Source organism: Mus caroli, chromosome 2, assembly GCF_900094665.2.
Source record: "Mus caroli chromosome 2, CAROLI_EIJ_v1.1, whole genome shotgun sequence".
In the NCBI taxonomy this organism is placed as follows: domain Eukaryota; kingdom Metazoa; phylum Chordata; class Mammalia; order Rodentia; family Muridae; genus Mus; species Mus caroli.
This window is the reverse complement of record NC_034571.1, coordinates 144,949,702-144,965,977: the sequence shown is the minus strand read 5'-3', so window position 1 is coordinate 144,965,977 and position 16,276 is coordinate 144,949,702. Positions and strand designations below refer to the sequence as shown.

General features: G+C 49.8%; 1 protein-coding gene across 1 annotated transcript in view; it reads right to left on the bottom strand.

Moving 5' to 3' along the window:
* Positions 1–9,771, bottom strand: part of Ccm2l (CCM2 like scaffold protein) — a 16,262-nt gene extending 6,491 nt beyond the window's left edge. Inside the window, exons 1-6 of the mRNA XM_029468537.1 lie at positions 9,716–9,771; positions 7,811–7,978; positions 5,218–5,301; positions 4,937–5,120; positions 3,743–4,197; positions 1,094–1,229 (exon numbers count right to left, since the gene is read on the bottom strand). Coding sequence (XP_029324397.1) covers positions 1,094–1,229; positions 3,743–4,197; positions 4,937–5,120; positions 5,218–5,301; positions 7,811–7,978; positions 9,716–9,745 — 1,057 coding nt within the window. The 5' untranslated portion in view covers positions 9,746–9,771. The remainder of the gene's footprint in view (positions 1–1,093; positions 1,230–3,742; positions 4,198–4,936; positions 5,121–5,217; positions 5,302–7,810; positions 7,979–9,715) is intronic.
* Between the last annotated feature and the right edge of the window lie 6,505 nt (positions 9,772–16,276).

Here is a 16,276-nt window from a genome sequence, read left to right as displayed (position 1 = left end):
GGGAGGGGGAGGGAGGGGGAGAGGGAGAGGGGAGGGGGAGAGGGAGAGGGAGAGAGATATGCAGACAGAAGCTTTGGAACTTAGACACACTGAGCTTGGATTCTGACTCTGACCTACCAACCATGTGACCTGTGACTACTTGAGCCTCAATGCTTATTATCTGTAAAACTGGATTCACGGGACCTCAGAGAGGCTCTTCTACCCCCTCCCCCTTTTCTCTATGTAGCCCTGGCTGGACTGGAACTTGCAGTAGATCAGGCTGGTGTTGACCTCAGAGATCTTTCTGCCTCTGCTTCCCAAGTGCTGAGATGAAAGATGTGTATCACCACCATGCACAGATCTTTTTTCTTCTTTTTAAAGATAAGGTTTCTTCATTGCAGCTCAGGCTGACCTTAAACTCAGATCCTTCTGCTTCATTGTCCCAAAAGCTTGGGACTATTACCTAATGTGCTTAGGACTGAGTTTGCACGTGCCATGGTGCCCATGTGGAGGTCAGGGGGAAACTTTTGAAACTCAGTTGTCAAGGTTGGCAGCAAGCCCCTTTCCCCACTGAGCCAGCTCACCAGCCTGGGGACTGAGCAGTTTTCATTTCTCTGAAGACTATCTCTCTAGCATCTGTGAGGTGTCCACGTCTGTGCTAAGTGAATGAGAAAGGTAGGATGCTATAAAGACTCAAGAAGACTTGGCACCTGGCTACTGTGCTTGGCATATAACTGGCACTCAATAAATGTCCCTGTTAGTCTCACTTTAATTCCAACCCTTGATTGCATACATGGACTAATCTGGAAATGTCAGCCCTAGGAATCTCATGGGGTGAGATGGCTCAGCTAGCCGACAGTACACATGCTGAACTTTCTGCAAAGCAGGGACACCCAAAACAAGAGAGACATTCAAGTGCCTAAGTTCAAACTCATCCCAAACTTGACAACCTGAGCATCAGGTCATCGCTAAAGAGGTCATCAAGAAGAATGACATTCTATCAAGTGGACCCCTAGACCTGGGGTCCAGCTCAGAACTCCCAAAGGTCTTCATCAGCTCTGACTATCAGAACATGCAGCCTCTCCCAGTGCTTTGTGGGAGTTTAGATACGCACTGCAGCTGGAGAGCCATGGCCGCTTTGGTGTGGATCTGTAGTGGTAGCCGGCCCGGTCTACACACTCGATGCTCTGGTCCCCGTAGATGATCTGGAAGACTTGACAGATGAGCGCACAGGATTCCTCAGCGGCATCCTGGTCCAGGGGCAGGAGGAGAGCTCAGGCTCTTACCTGCCCCTCCCCCCCTCCCCCCAGCGCATGCCTATGTCCTCAGATGCAGCCTGAGCTGGTGCTAACAAGCACACCGTAAGCCAACTTCAAACACATTTCCCCTCAAAATTATATGGCTCCTCTCTTGTTCCTATGGACTTTTTATAGAATCTAGAGGCAACTCAAACTTCTCTGCCATGAAAGCAAATTCCAGATTTCCAGGGGAGTCATGACCTATCATGGAATTTATCTAATATAAGGGTTCGTTTAACTAAGTGTACAGGCACAGAAGCTGAAGTGCCTGTCTGGAGATGGGAGCAGGAGGAGGAAGGACACTTCAAAGAATCAAAATTGTAGGCTCAGTGGTGTTACTATTACTGGACACAGGATATGGCTATGGGCTGCTCTATGCCCAATGCCATTGTGGAAGCGAAACAATAATAGTGTCCCTGGTAGAAGCAAGAGGGGCTTGGGCAAAGCTTTGGAGAGTGCACATTTGAGGAGGGATCCGCCTCTTCAAGTGAGAGACACAGAAAGCAGTAACTGATAGACAAAGACCATGCTTATGAAAATCTGACTCTAAAAATCCTAAGGTAAATGTTCAACTGTAACTCAGGATGGGTATCTGTGGTCATTGCAGGTACTGCTGTTTAAACCAGGATCGAACCTTACCATAGAGAGGACAGGTCAGGGAGGATGCTCGTTTTATAGTTGAATGCTCAGAGGCTTTATGGACTTGTATGATTTGTTTGACTTCACCACAGGCCCAAGGCGTCAGCTAATGCTGGCATTGGGAATTTTAACTCTGACCATTGTGTGTGAGATCACTGAGCATCAGACAGGAGGCCAGAGGCTCAGACACTTGGAGAGCAACTCATTTACTTATTCATTCTACCACCAGGCCAGGACCCCACAGCTGAGTGGGACAGCCAAGGCACAGTGTCGCCTCTGTCTGGTTTTCAGGCCCGTGGATCTACAGGCTGTTTCTTCTCCTTGCTTTGGTTTAAACAGTACAAACTAACCTTTCCTGTTGTAACAGGGTCTCTTCCTCCATCCCCTGTCACACAGCACACTCACTTCTACCAGAGCCAGCATGACCCATGTGATCCTAGCTTTTCTGCACACCTGTACGCCCAGCCCCCTTTTCATGACCTCATCACCCTCCCTAGTCAAGGTTGGATGAGACAGTGGAGTACAGAATGTGAGGAAGGACTGAGCCAATGGGGTGGGGGCACAGCGACATTATCCAAGAGAGACGATGGAGCTGGGTATGGTCAGTGAATGGTGTGGGCATAGGGTTTGGATATATTTAAGACCAATGAATTTATTGACAGAGTAGACCGAGAGAGAGAAAGAGAGAGAGAGACAGACAGACAGACAGACAGAGAAGAGTGACAGACCAAGGACCACTGCAAAGTTTCAGCCTGAGACACCAAGGATGGAAGCCATTCAATGAAATGTGCACGTGAAGACGCTTCAGGTTTGAGAGGAGATTGGGGGCTCAGCTTGAAACAAATTCATTCATAATGAGAAGGAGACCCTGGAAAAGACAAGAGGAGCAGAGATTTGGTTAGAGGTGAAATTCAGAGTGTACTCTGGGTTTTAGAAGGCAGCAGAGTAGAAGTCACCTAGAAACAAGTGTGGATAAAGGAGAAAAGATTGAGGATAACTCCTGGACCACCTCGACTTTAAGAGGCTGGAAAGAAAGGAGCACAGGGTGAGAGTGGAGGAACAGGGAAGGAGGGCTGGATGGTATCTCAGGGTGGGGGTGGGGCCCACTGAGCTGCATCCCTGGGATTGACCTCCGCTCCCTGGAGACAGGCACACCCATTACTCGGAACCTGGCGCAGAGGAAATGCTGAAAGTACCGGCTAGACTGGGTACTCCTTAAGGGAGGACACCAAACAGCTCACTCACCTCCTCACCCACAGCATCTGGCCTAATGCGGAGCACACAGCTGGCACTCAACAAATACCATCAAGCCAGGCATGGCGATGTGGACCTTTAAATTCAGTATTCAGGAGGCTGAGGCAGATGGATCTCTAAGTTGGAAGCCAGCCTGGTCTACAGAGTGAGTTCCAGGACAGCCAGGGCTACACAGAGGAATCCTATCTCGAAAGACTACAACAAAAACAACTATATTATCATCATCAAGTTAGTGAGAGCAAGGGTGAATGAGTACAGGAAGGTGACAGACAGGTAGGACAGGCACGAATGACGGCAAAGCTTTGGGTGGTTACCAAGAGAAAGGCTTTGAACTTCCTGGGTTCGAATCTTGAAGCCACTTGCTTTCCGCAGGACTTCTAGTTACCTAAACTTTGAGCCAGCTTCCTTTTCTTAAGGAATGGGAATAGATGTCATATTTGCCCTAGGGGCTGCTGTAGAGATTAAGTGTTAATGTTGTTGTGCCCTGTCTGTCTAGGCTCCACGCTTCACATGTGCTGCGATTAGTATGATAGTGACTGTCAGCAGTGGTGCCAACACCGCCTGGTGCTCACCCTGTTTGCCACAGCCAGAATGACCAGGTTGCAGTAGGCGTCGGGGCTGTGGTTCTGGGGATCCAGCGGGTTGGGGCCCGGGTGGCGTCGCTCCCAGCTGCCGCCGACGCCGCCACTCGCCTGCCGCCGCTCCCAGCTGCCACCCGGCTTGCCCGCACCTCCGCCCGCGTGCCGTCGCTCCCAGCTGCCACTGAACGTCTGTCGCCGCTCCCAGCTGCCCGACGCTCTCGCTCCCGCGCGCTGCCGCTCCAGGCTGCCGCCGCCTCCCGCCGCCCGGGCCTCGGCGCCCGCGCCCCCGCCCCACGCCACGCGCCAGTCCAGGCTGCAGATGGTGTGGCGTCGCTCGGCTGTGCCTACCCGTCGTTTCTCAGGCGCGGCGCCCGGAGGGCCGGGATCGCGACCCGAACCTCCCGGGCTGCCGTCCATGCCCGCGGGCACAGGGTCCACCCCCAGACCTGGGGAAGGAAGAGGTTTGGGGGCTCAGTAGCAGGATATCGCTTTCTGGGGCCACCTGGAGGGCCACCTCGCAGTTCTGAGGTTCCCTGAGCTAAGGCCCCGCCCAGCACTAAGCTTCCAGTCGGTTCTGCTGGCTCCGGGGCATTCGGTTCCCACCCCAGACCTATGATTCTGCCTCCGGCCTTGGAGCTGTCCTAGACCTCCAGGTGGCAGTCACAAAGTTTCCACCTCCCCAACACACCCTAATGCCCTCCTCAGACTTGCTTTCTGAGTTGAGAGAGGTAGTCAAGTTGTCCTCTTTATCCATACCCTTCATTTGAATGGCGACCTTGGTCTAAGCATCCCACCTTCCAGTACGACTTTCCTTGCTATCTTCAGTCCCATCTCCAGATTGCTGTCCTGAAACCTCCAAGACCTGACTGGTCCCCTAGCCAGGCGCCCCCTACTGTCAGATCAGAGTCAAGCGATTATGTCTTGTAACCACCTCTCACCCCCTTTAACCTTGAACTCTTGACTCCAACATCTCTGCCCTACCCAACCTTCTCTATCTGGTCATCTTAAATCCCCAGCTCTCTGGTCTTACCTGTGGTTTCTTCTGCCTGCCCTTAGTCTCAGAATAGTGTGCTCAGGTTTTCTGCCATCCCTTTCCCAGCCTCGGATCCCTTCCCTGATGCCCAGCACTGGGAAATGTCCCAGCACAGCAGGCTGGCTTCCCACCCCATCCTACCCGCGCCGCACCAGTCTTAAGCACTAGCAGATGCAGAGCGTCGTCCTGCAGGTAGGAGGCAGCAGCAATCTCGTGCGTCGGGATGCGCAGGATGAGCTCCTCGTTGTCGCGCCAGGTGAGCAGCAGGCAACGTGCGGACAGGCTCAGGATGCTGTCCTGCTCTGGCGTGGTCTTCAGAGGCAACTCCTTCAGCTGCTGCGGGATGGGTCGGATCACCTGAGTCCCCGGGAATTCGGAGTAGGAGAGGGGAAAGGGAACGAGACCCCGCCCTCCTTCCTTCCCAGGACCTCACCCTGGCGGTGTCCAGAAGCTGCAGGAGCTCGTCTCGGCTGGAGGGGTTCAGTGAGGAAGTCACCCAGGTGAGGTGACCCAGGAACTGTATGAGAAGTGGGAGATTCTAGCCTCTGAGTTAATGCAGGACAGGCTGAAATACTCAAATCAATAATAACCTGTATGATGGCTAATTTTGGTTGTCAACTTGTCAGACCCAAGCACCTGGCACACCGATGAGGGATTCTCTTGATTGGATGGTCATATGAAGGGAGAGACACATCTTAAATCTGAGCCACACCTTCTGGTGGCAGCCCTTGGAGGACGTGGAAGAAGGACACTTTCACTTTCGCCTGCTTTCCCTCGGTCTTGATGGCAAACTCATCTGTTCTGCTGCCCAGGCTTTCCTTCAATGGTATTAGATCCACAAAGACTGTGGACCAGCTGAGACATTTCGTCTCATAGACTGAACAACTACCAGACTCTTTCCTGTTAGAAGACAGCCTATGTCGGAATGGCTGGATCACACCCTGTAAGCCTCTCTGCCCCCTCCATCAGTTCTGTTGCCCTAAAGAACCCTGGCTAATACAACTTGGTAACAAATTTGTTGATCTGGCGACCAGTTTGTATATATTTTCCCATCCACTCACTTTTACTTTAAGGCTTAAAAGGCTCAGCATGGTACAGTTAACTAAAAGCCTGGCCCAGGATTATAGCTAGAAAGGGTAAGACTGGGCAAGTCATAGTGGAGCATGCTTGTAACCCAGCACTTGGGAGGTGGAAGCAGGAAGTTTAGAGTCCGTTTAGAGTCCAGGATCAGCCATGGGAGTGTGGGCATGTCGAACTCCTTGAATCCCAGCACTTGGGAGGCAGAGGCAGATAAATCTGCGTTTGAAGTCAGCCTGATCTACAGAGTGAGTTCCAGGACAGCCAGGGCTACACAGAGAAACCCTGACTTGACAAACAAGCAAACAAAGAGTCCAAGGCTACTTAGCAAATTCAAGACCTCCCTGGGCTATGTTAGACTCTTGTGAGGTAGTGAGAAAGCTTGAATGCATGTGTCAGAGTTCACACTTCTAACAGTTAGCTGATACACACTAACACATGGTCATTTCACTCTATGAGGCTCTTCAGGAAAGTAAAAGCCACTAATATATAGTGCTTCTCCCCACCGCCCAACCCCACTGCCACGTTGAAGATGAGATTTAGAACCTCTTTGAAAGATAGAGAAGAGTCTATCATTGTGTATGCGTGTGCATGTGTGTGTGTGTGTGTGTGTGTGTGTGTGTGTGTTCCTGTGAGTGACTGCAGGCATATGCTGCTGCAGCCCTTGTGCATCAGTCAGGGAATGAGCTCCTGCCTGCCACATTGTCTGAGCCAGAGCCTCTTCTCTGTACATGACAAGCCAGACTCAGGCTCCTGAGCTTCCAGAGGTCCTCCCATCTCCACCTCCCACCTCCACACAGTGGGTTTTTCAGGACTACGGATGCATGCTTCGCATGTGCCTGGCTTTACAAGGGTTTGGGGGATAGGAACTCTGGTCCCCAAATTTGCCAGCAAGCACTTTATCCATTGAACCATTCCCTCTCCACACCTGGCCCAGGCTAGGATCTACTATTAAAGCTCAAAGGATCCCTGGGAATTTCCTTGCCCAGTGACTCTCCCCACCTCACGCATTATTAATCCTTTTAACAACCTCATTGCAGATTAAATGAAAGGAAGCACTGAATTAATACATCATTTAAAAAAAAAAAGACATTCCCAGTCAATATACAGGCTCCTATGTGTTCCCAGTTATAGCAACATTATCATTTAAATTTTATTCCGTATGAGAATTAACTTTTTATTACTATAATTGCAGGAATCTGGGTGAATTTCACCACTCACATCTTTTTATTCTGTAAACTTTCAGTCCTTGGTTTTAAAACATATTCTTTTTCTAGCTTTTCTTTACTTATAGAGTTGCCAGATAAAATACAAGATGTCAGTTCAACAACAATTTTGTTTTTAGGATTTTTTTGTACCTATTTAGTTCTATTTAACATTTGGAGCATATTTATGCTGAAGAAATAATCACTGCTCATCTGCAATTCAAATTTAACCAAGTAGCCTGTTTGTTCAGTACCTCAGTCCTACTTCACGCCAATCTTTGGCTGATGGAGACCTGTTAACCTACCCAACGCTCTTTCACGGTGGTTTTAAAATGGAAGAAAAGCTCTTGCCTGAGTCCATTATGGCGTCTACTTATCTCCACCCTTCACGCCCCCAGACTTGTGCTGGCTGTGCAGCCTGGGGTCTTCCGAATGCCAGGTGAGTGCTCTAGCACCAAGACACACTCCCAGCCTCTCACTTGCTCCTAACTTGGACACTGAATAATCAGGGAGCCTGCAGACATCAATCTCATGAGTAGGTTGAGCTTTTGGGAACACAGCACAGTTTCCCGGAGGAACTCAGTCTCCTATGGGAGCTCATTGGATGGATGTCACCTGTTGAGGGTGTGCAGCCCATGGCAGTAAGGTAGAAGGCTTCCGTCATGTGACACAGAGTGTGGCAAAGCTTGGTGTGCCTCCAGGCCCTCCCCCACCCCTGCCCTACCATCTTTGTCGCATGCTCACCTTGACCTCTTTCTCCAGGTAGTCACACAGCAGGATGTGGGGGTCGATGAGGTAGTCAGGGGGATAAAGAGGCATAGAGTGCAGGGGCCTGCGACTGACACTGCTTCTGAAGGCAGCCTGGCGTGCAGCCTTCGGGAACACCAGTCTTCGAATGGGGGACACAAAACCCTGGTGGAGACAGGAAAGCCCCAGTAACTATAGCACTGGCTTTATGAGCTCTGGTTTGCTTCCACAACCTCAGTTAATCCTCCTAAAAACTGCGGGAGGTGCAGCCCTGCAGGTCCGCCCCCCTCCCCTCTTCTCAGGTGGAGAAGCAAAGAGGCTCCAGGCTGAGAGCTAGAAAGAATGCCAGCAGGTAGGACATCAGCAAAGCTGCATTTTAAGTACCCAGGGAGGGTGAAGCTCCTGCCAGCCAGATTCAAAGAATGGCCAAGGCCCCAGGGCTAAGTGGAGGATAGCTAGGCATTTATTAGGCTATTGCCTGTTTTTAAGTTAGAATTACGCAATAAATAAATGTAAGTATAATCCAGAGACACCGATACAAAAACACCCAGGATGGATCAAGGGAATTTGAGAGAACTGCTGTTTCCTGGATCCCATCCTAAACCTATGGAATCCGAAGCCCTGGGGGCAGCAATCTAGCAGCATTCTAGAACTGCGCTGGCAGTTTCTAAAGCAAACCATAAATTCTGATGGCACGGGTGGCGTGCTATTTAGCTTCCCCAAAAGACAGACACAAACAGGATGGGCTACCACCTAGGAGCGTCTCTGATCAGATGGACCTCACTGGGTGAATTCTAGTACTCACCAGGCTGAGGCAGGAGAATTGCTGTGGGTTTAAGGCCAGCCTGAGCTACACAGTCAGTGAGTTTTCAAGATCAGCCTCGGTTACATAGTTAGACCTTGTCCCCTAAATAAATACATAGACCCCTGAGAATTTGTGCATGTTGGCCCCAATGATTCACATGGGGGCATGTAGATGTGTGTCTGTCTGTACTGGGGATTTTATCCAGAGCCTCACATAAATACTTCTGAGCTGGATACCTCCAGCTCTCTTGGCACTTAAAATTCTTATTATCAGTTTGCAGGTTAGGGAACCTAACCTGGGACCTTGCATGCTAGATAAGCATTCTGCCAAGGAACGAGTCCCCCTCCCCCCAGCCCACTTTTACAGTTTTGAGACAGGTTCTCAGTAAATTACCCACACTAACTTTAAACTTGTAATCCTCCTGCCTCAGCCTCCAGAATAGCTGGAATTACAGGCCTGTGCTACCGTACTGACCTCATGTGAGTTCCTTATAAAACATTCTGAACCCAGTTTCTTAGGTGGAGGGAGCCCCGTGTGTATGAGGGTGCAGTGGGAACTGGGAAGTGGAAAAACCTCTCAAATTCAGAAGAGGAGGAAGGTGGAGAGAGGACTTGGGTTGGCTTAAACTGAGGTCTCAGGAGTGAGTTTTTGCACAAGGGTAGGGGAGGGCAGGTGTAGGCTTGGGAAACAGTGGGCAGGGGGCAGGGAACAGGTGGGAAGCCCCAGCCTGGATGGGCAATCTGCCAAACTATAATCATCTTGGCTGGGCCTTACTGTCTGGGTGATCGGGGAGAGAAGGTGTCTGCTGGGTGTCTGTCTGTCCCTTTCTCTGAGAGGCTTCGGGAAGCTACCACCAGAATGTCCAAGAAACAGGAAGCCCTGTCAGTCTCTCAGTAGACGTATGACAGAGGCCACTAAGACTGAAGCTTAGACCGGAGCCCAGATGTCCGTCTGGCTGTGGGGGACAGAAAGAAACTACCTTCCAAAAGAGAAGGCAGTCTCCCTTCCCTGTGCTGTTTGCTAACTCCACGTTGCTCACCTCTGTATCCACCTTCAGAGACATTTCTCAAGCCTGGCCCTCTCAAACCCCCACTCACCTTCTTTCCTTTCTTGGCTTCATATTCCATGGTGAAACCGCTCCTCTGGTCCTGCCACCCTCCTCTCCCCCTCCAGACCCCCCTCCATTTCCTTTGTTCTTTTTCCTGCCTGGTCGGAAACTCCACCAGTACCAGAGTTCCTGCCCCTCCCATCTGATGGTGGGGGTGGGGGCAGATGGAGAACACTGCCTTAGAACCCTGCAACTGAAGGGTGGGAGCCAAACATGGCGTCCAAGGGGCTTGGCACTTGTTGGAGCAGACTGAGGAACGGTTCCCCAGGTTGGAGATCATATTTGGGCCATTCCCTATGTCTGCCACCAACCTTGCTGAATGACTTTGGCAAGATAAGACAGTAAAAGCCTCTTTGAAAGCCTGCTGCCTGTTTCTCTGTATACACCAGGAGAAACCCCGGCCTTTCTCTGAGAAATGAATGAGTAGGTGGAAAGTGCTTCAGACTATGTCCAGGCAAGTTAACATAATAGTAGTAGTAGTAGTAGTAGTAGTAATAATAGTAATAATAATAATAAATCCTTATTTTTCACAGATGGTATATGGGGGCCTCTGGGACTGGCTGCCTGCTACTTACTTCACCACTTATGCCTCAGTTTCCACATTCAACCTGACCTCATAGTACTTTGACTAGGATTAAATACACTTAGAACTCCTGGAACATATGAAATACTCAATAAATATTAACTATTTACTATTAGAGCTACTCAATAGTAGAGCACTTACCTAGCAGCCTGCAGGCCCAGGGTTCTGTCCTTAGCACTGCAAATGAATAAATAAAAAACCAAATTCTATTTCCTTATCTGTGGCTCCCGGGCTGCCTCACTGTCTTTTTTGGCATATTTTATCTCCCTGACTCCTCACTGTATCTGAGACCATGATTTCAGTGACATAAATTTTAAAAATGCAGTTTCATGTGCAGAGCCTGGCTCCAGGTCACGTGGGCGGCGTGCTCGGCAAGGATTCTGCATTGGGGGTGGGGGCTCATGTCACACAATGAGTATAAGAACATGGGGCTTCCAGCCTCGCTGGATCTGAAGTCTAATGTCCAGTGCTGCTGGAGCTCTAACCTCCTGTGTGCCTTAGCAGGCACACTTGGGATGTGCTGAGTGGCCCATGGACACCTGCCACAGCACCTGGGTTCTGGATGCCAGAGCTCTAGAATTGCTTTGCTAATGTCCCTGGCTGCAGTGACTATTCTAAGCTCTGGTCTTCAGCGTCCCGACCTTCCCAATGGAAGGGTGATCCCCAAAGTCCTCCCTTGCTAGTGCTCCCTATGGTACAGAAGACACAGGGCCACAGATCATAAACAGCAGGTGCCAAGGCTTGGGACTCTTTGCATGGTAGTTTTGAAAGGGTGGGTGTACCATGTCTGGTCTCCCCTCACTCCTGGGTGTGGGAGCTACAGGACACCCCCAACCCTAGCCATTCTTATCTCTTTCCACACACCAGAAAGGAAATGTTCCCGGCAGTTTGGTGCCAGACTTACAGCCTCTTCCTCCTAAGACCCTGCATCCTGCCAGTCACGTCTGAGCACTGGAATATGAGACCTCTACTCTGCCTGCTGGGCCAATGAAAAGAGATCAGGATATGCCAGCTAATCCCTGATTCTGCTCTGAGTATCAAAATTGCTAAATAACCCCTTGAGCCAGTCTAGAGTTCTAGCCTTGCTGTGATAGCAGGTTGTGAAAGGCAGTCTCTGGTGCGGCTGTTGCAACCCCTTTCCTGTCTCGGCCTCAGTCTCCCCGGTTATAAATTTGGACCTTATTTTGTTCTGAGAATCACTAACAGGACCAAATGTCACTGCTTGGAATCTCAACTAGGACAGGGGGATGACTAGAAAAAGAAAATGGCCTCTGTCCTGCCTGCTGAACCCACTCCAGAGACATGATCAGCTCAAGTGCTTAGTGTCAGTAAATCATGCAGGGCCAGATGACTAGGGTCCAATCATGAATGACCTTGAGCAATTTGCATCATGTCTCAGAGCCTCAGAGTCCTCATGTGTCAAAAGCCGGATAATAATGGTGCTTTCTCAGAAAGCTGTTCTCTGGACAAAATGGAACAGCAGTGTAATGATAACACACATTACAAAAATCAGCCAGGGAATCAAAAAAATGAGATAAGCAGAGCCAGAAGACGCTGTGCCGTCAGCATCATCAGTGTGGTGGCCAGGCTGCAGCCCCAGTTAAGTCGCTGCCTGGACTGCCCTGGAGAGGATTATGAAGATCACCTCTGCACCCAGCAGCAGAAGAGGTTATTGTCCATGGCAGTCCTAGGCAGAGAGGGAAAAGGAAACAGTTGCAGCTTACCTAGGAGAACTGCACTATAGAGCAAGCAGCTTGTGTGAGGAGGGTATTCCTGCTCCGCCTGGAAGGGTGAATGCAGGCAGCTTGAGCAAACATGTGGTTCTGAGTTGGGCTGCTTCTGGCTGTGACAAACAGCCAATTCTGACTGACTGCAGGTGGCTCAGCAGAAGTCTGAGAGTGCTTTCAGGGCTGCTTAGCTGAGCAGCTCAGTAATGGTGTCAATGTCCTTATATTTTTCTACTTTGTTGTTTCCTGAGATAAGTTGTATGTGCTGCTAGATTTGCATATTGAAGCAGCAACTTCTGGTACTTCAAGATATAACAGTGTTTGGATATAGAACTTTTAATTCACTTATTAATTCATTCGTATGTATGTATGTATGTATGTATGTATGTATGTATGTATGTATGTATTTAAGTCAGGGTTTCTTGTAGCCCAGGCTGGTTTTGAACTCACTATGCAAACAAAGGTGACCTTGAAGTTCAGATCCTCCTGCTTGCTTTTATCCCCTCTCCCCCTAGTGCAAGGGTTACACTTTGTGCAGTGCTGGAGACAGAACTCAGGGCCTTTGTGCATGCTAGGCAAGCACACTACCAACTGAGCCACAGCCTCAGTCCTGAGATATGTCCCTTAAAGCAATAATTAAGTTAGGCTGGCGTGCAGCTCAATGTTAGAGCATTTGCCTTGCCTGCAAGGAGCCCTGGGTTCTATGTGAAGTACTGTAAAAACAGACAAGCAAGGGCTAGAGAGATGGCTCAGGGGTTAAGAGCACGGTCTGCTCTTCCTGAGGTCCTGAGTTCAAATCCCAGCAACCACATGGTGGCTCACAACCATCTGTAACAAGATCTGACACCCTCTTCTGGTGTGTCTGAAGACAGCTACAGTGTATTTACATGTAATAAATAAATAAATAAATCTTTTTAAAAAACCCACAAATACTGTTAGGTTTTTGTTTTGTTTTGTTTTGTTTTGTTTTGTTTTGTTGTTTTTGAGACAGGGTATCTCTGTGTAGCCCTCACTATCCTGGAACTTGCTCTGTAGATCAGCCAGGCTGGCTTTGAACTCACAGAGATCGATCTGCCTATGTTTCCCATGTTCAGGGTTAAAGGTGTGCACCACCATGAAACAACTAAGGTGAAATGCCACTGTTATGAGGACCTGTATATGCAAAGGAAGAAATTTGACATGTATAAAAAGATACTAGCGACATTCGCACACACAGAGTCTACCCCAGAGTGCAGTGGGACACTGGATCTTCAAGCCAAGGAAAGGGGCCTTAGGAGAAACCAGCCCGGTTCTGCCTCCAGAACTGTGAGAAAATGTTTTCCCGTCATGGTCTCCTGTCTGTGGATCACACCATGAGCACCCTAGCAAGCAATATAATTGGCAAGATGGCTGGAGAGTAAAGAGCCCATCTGTCAGGGGGCACCAAAGGCTTCTCTTGTCTTTGATTCTGGAAGAAAACATTGCTAGGTGAGTTGTGGGGGCTGGAGGGAGCACAGCCATTGAGGGCACTTGATGGATCCAAGTTCATTTCCCAGCACCCATATGGGGGGCTCACAACCACGTGAAACTCCAGCTCCAGGAATGCTGATGAGGCCTCTTCAGGCCTCTGGGCACCAGACACACACATGGTACACAGACACACATGCAGGGAAATACTCACACTCGTAAAAACAAACAAAACCAGAACAAAATAAAACACCTTCTCTTAGGAGCCAGTGGTCCAGACACACCAACTGGGATCCATTTGGCTATAACTGAGAGCTACATAGTAGTGGCCTCATGTGAGAATTTCTCTCTTATCCTAACAGTCAAGGCCTACAGTCTAGACAGGTAGAGCAGCAATGTGTGTCGGGACCCAGCACACCGTGTCTTGCTGCCACTGCTCCTTACTGTGGTTCCTCTCTCCATTGTAAAACGTCTATCTATTCAGCCAGTGCCTTAAGCTGCAAGCAGACTGCCACCCTCTCCTTCAAAGGAATGCCCTTAAGTAGCACTGAGTTCTACCGCTCACATCGTGTGGACCAGAGCTTGGCTCGGTTGTGAAGCACATCTGGTACCAGCTAGCTCAGGTCCAACCACAAATGACCAGGAAACACCAGACTTCTAACTACTGCAAGCACACCTCTGGGTTTGTCTATAAACTCCATTCCTGTGGCATCACAACTGAGGGGGAAGACAGCCCTGAATACAGATGGCAGTGTCCAACGGCTGAGAGCTCAGCTGGAGCAGAGGCCAAGGAGGAGGAAACCGGCTCTTTGTCTCTCTAGGCCTCTGGTCTGCCACGAGGCAAGCCACTGTCCTCTTACCAGAGACTTCCTGCCACGGTGCTCTGCAGGAGCACACACCGGCCGTGAGACAAATGGAACCCAGTGGCCATGGACATGGTGAGCCTAAGGAATCCTTCCTCCTTTTAGGTTGTGTTTTCGGGGCTTCTGGCTTGTTTATCTCAGTGCTGGGTGCCATGAACAAATGCCTCAAATAGTGTTTAGGGTCCCTCTTCTAAAAAGTGGGCATTGGCTAAAATGGTTGATTTCATTCTGAAGGCACTAGAGGTTCTACCTCAAGAAAAGGCCACCACCGGGCTTACAGGAGGATATGACGCAGTGGTCCTCAGAGTGAGGTCTTCAGAGCCCCCTTACACAGAAGCTCCCAGACACCTTTTTGTTCTGGAGTCCGGATCTCGTGTAGCCCGTGATGCCTTGAATGTCTGATTTTTCTGTTTCCACCTCCCACGCACTGGGATTCCATCGTGTGCCACCATGCCTTGCTGAGACCTTTTGAAATACAGAAGCCCGTATTTGAAATGAACCACTTTATCGCTTCTCAACCTTTTGGCTACGATCAAATGTGTGAGCTAAAACTGGTTCTCATACTCTGAATTTTGGGAAGCGTTATGCTAGCGTCAAACCCTGGATGGGGTGCAGATCAGGTAGCGTTTCCCCTAACTATGTGCCTTGTACCCAATCCCCAGCACAGTGGGAGTAGAAACCCTTACTTAGGGGAAGGCATCTCTTCTACCAAGGCCCCCAAGGTCAGCTCTTGAGCATGGATCACAGTACATACAAAGTTTCCTTGGCACACACATCATAAACAGTGCGTATTTCAGTCGAGCTGCGAACTTCCGGCTGAGTCTTGCTTTTCTAAGAGTTCTTTAGGACCTTGGAACAGTACATTCCCATCTCTTATTCCCCACCCCCTTCTCTGTAAAATGGACTTGGAGGAAATCTCTAGGAAGATTCAGACTGAGAGTCTGGTTGATTGATTGATGGTCTAGCCAATCAACAGCGAGGTCTGGATAATAGTTCCGCTCTTTAAAGGATCCTGATGGAAAATGGTTCTTCTTTCTTGCCTCCTGGCCCTGGCCCAGAATAACCAAACGCGACACAAGCAGAATGTACTGAAATGACTTTTAATATCTCATGTCGCAGCAAAATTAAAAATATACAAAAAGTCTGTGGTGTACAAAAGTCTCAGTACAGAAGCCCCAGCGCCGCCCCTCCCCTGCCCAGGGAAAGCTCGAAAGGGCAAGTTGGGCTGCAGGGCTGCGGGGCTGCGGGGCTGGGAATGGCACAGATGTAGTAAATACCAGGGAGTGGGCCTAGGAGTAGGCTAAGAAGCGGGCAGAAGTTTGGACTGACCACAGAGGGGAAGAAGAACATGGGGAAGAGTCACCTGGAGTTGTGCTGACAAGGAAATCGGGCCCTTAGGCATGGCTAGTGGTTCCTGCGGACACGTGGCAGGTATCAGAGGTGAAGGTATTCTGGTGGGATCCCCCTCCCAAGGGATCTTGGCTGGAGTCCTAGATTACCACCAGCTTGCTGTGTGAGCTTGGGCAGGTTGCCTCCCATCTCTGGGCCTGCCCCTTCTGTAAACTAAGAAGTAACTGGTTAGTAAGCCACCGATGCCAAATTTGGGGGTTCCAGGCCCCGCCCAAGGGTCTGCTGTGGCAAAGCATTAAGCCATCCAATACAGAATGCAGAAGTCCTTCACACTTGAGTCCTGGGAGCTGACATGAGTCCTCTCTAGGATGCACCTGTAGTCCACTCATCTTGCTAATCTGAGGTGGTGCTAATGCTTTATTAAGATGGCCTTTTTTGTTAGGGGAGGGGAAGAAACTTCTCAAGCCACAAAATCCTCAGAGAATCCTGAGGGCTCCGGGGATATTCAGACCCTTTCTGATGTCTGGTTTGGGAAGGAGACAGGAGAGGGGCAGGGGAGGAGTCCTCTTAGGCCTGTCTGG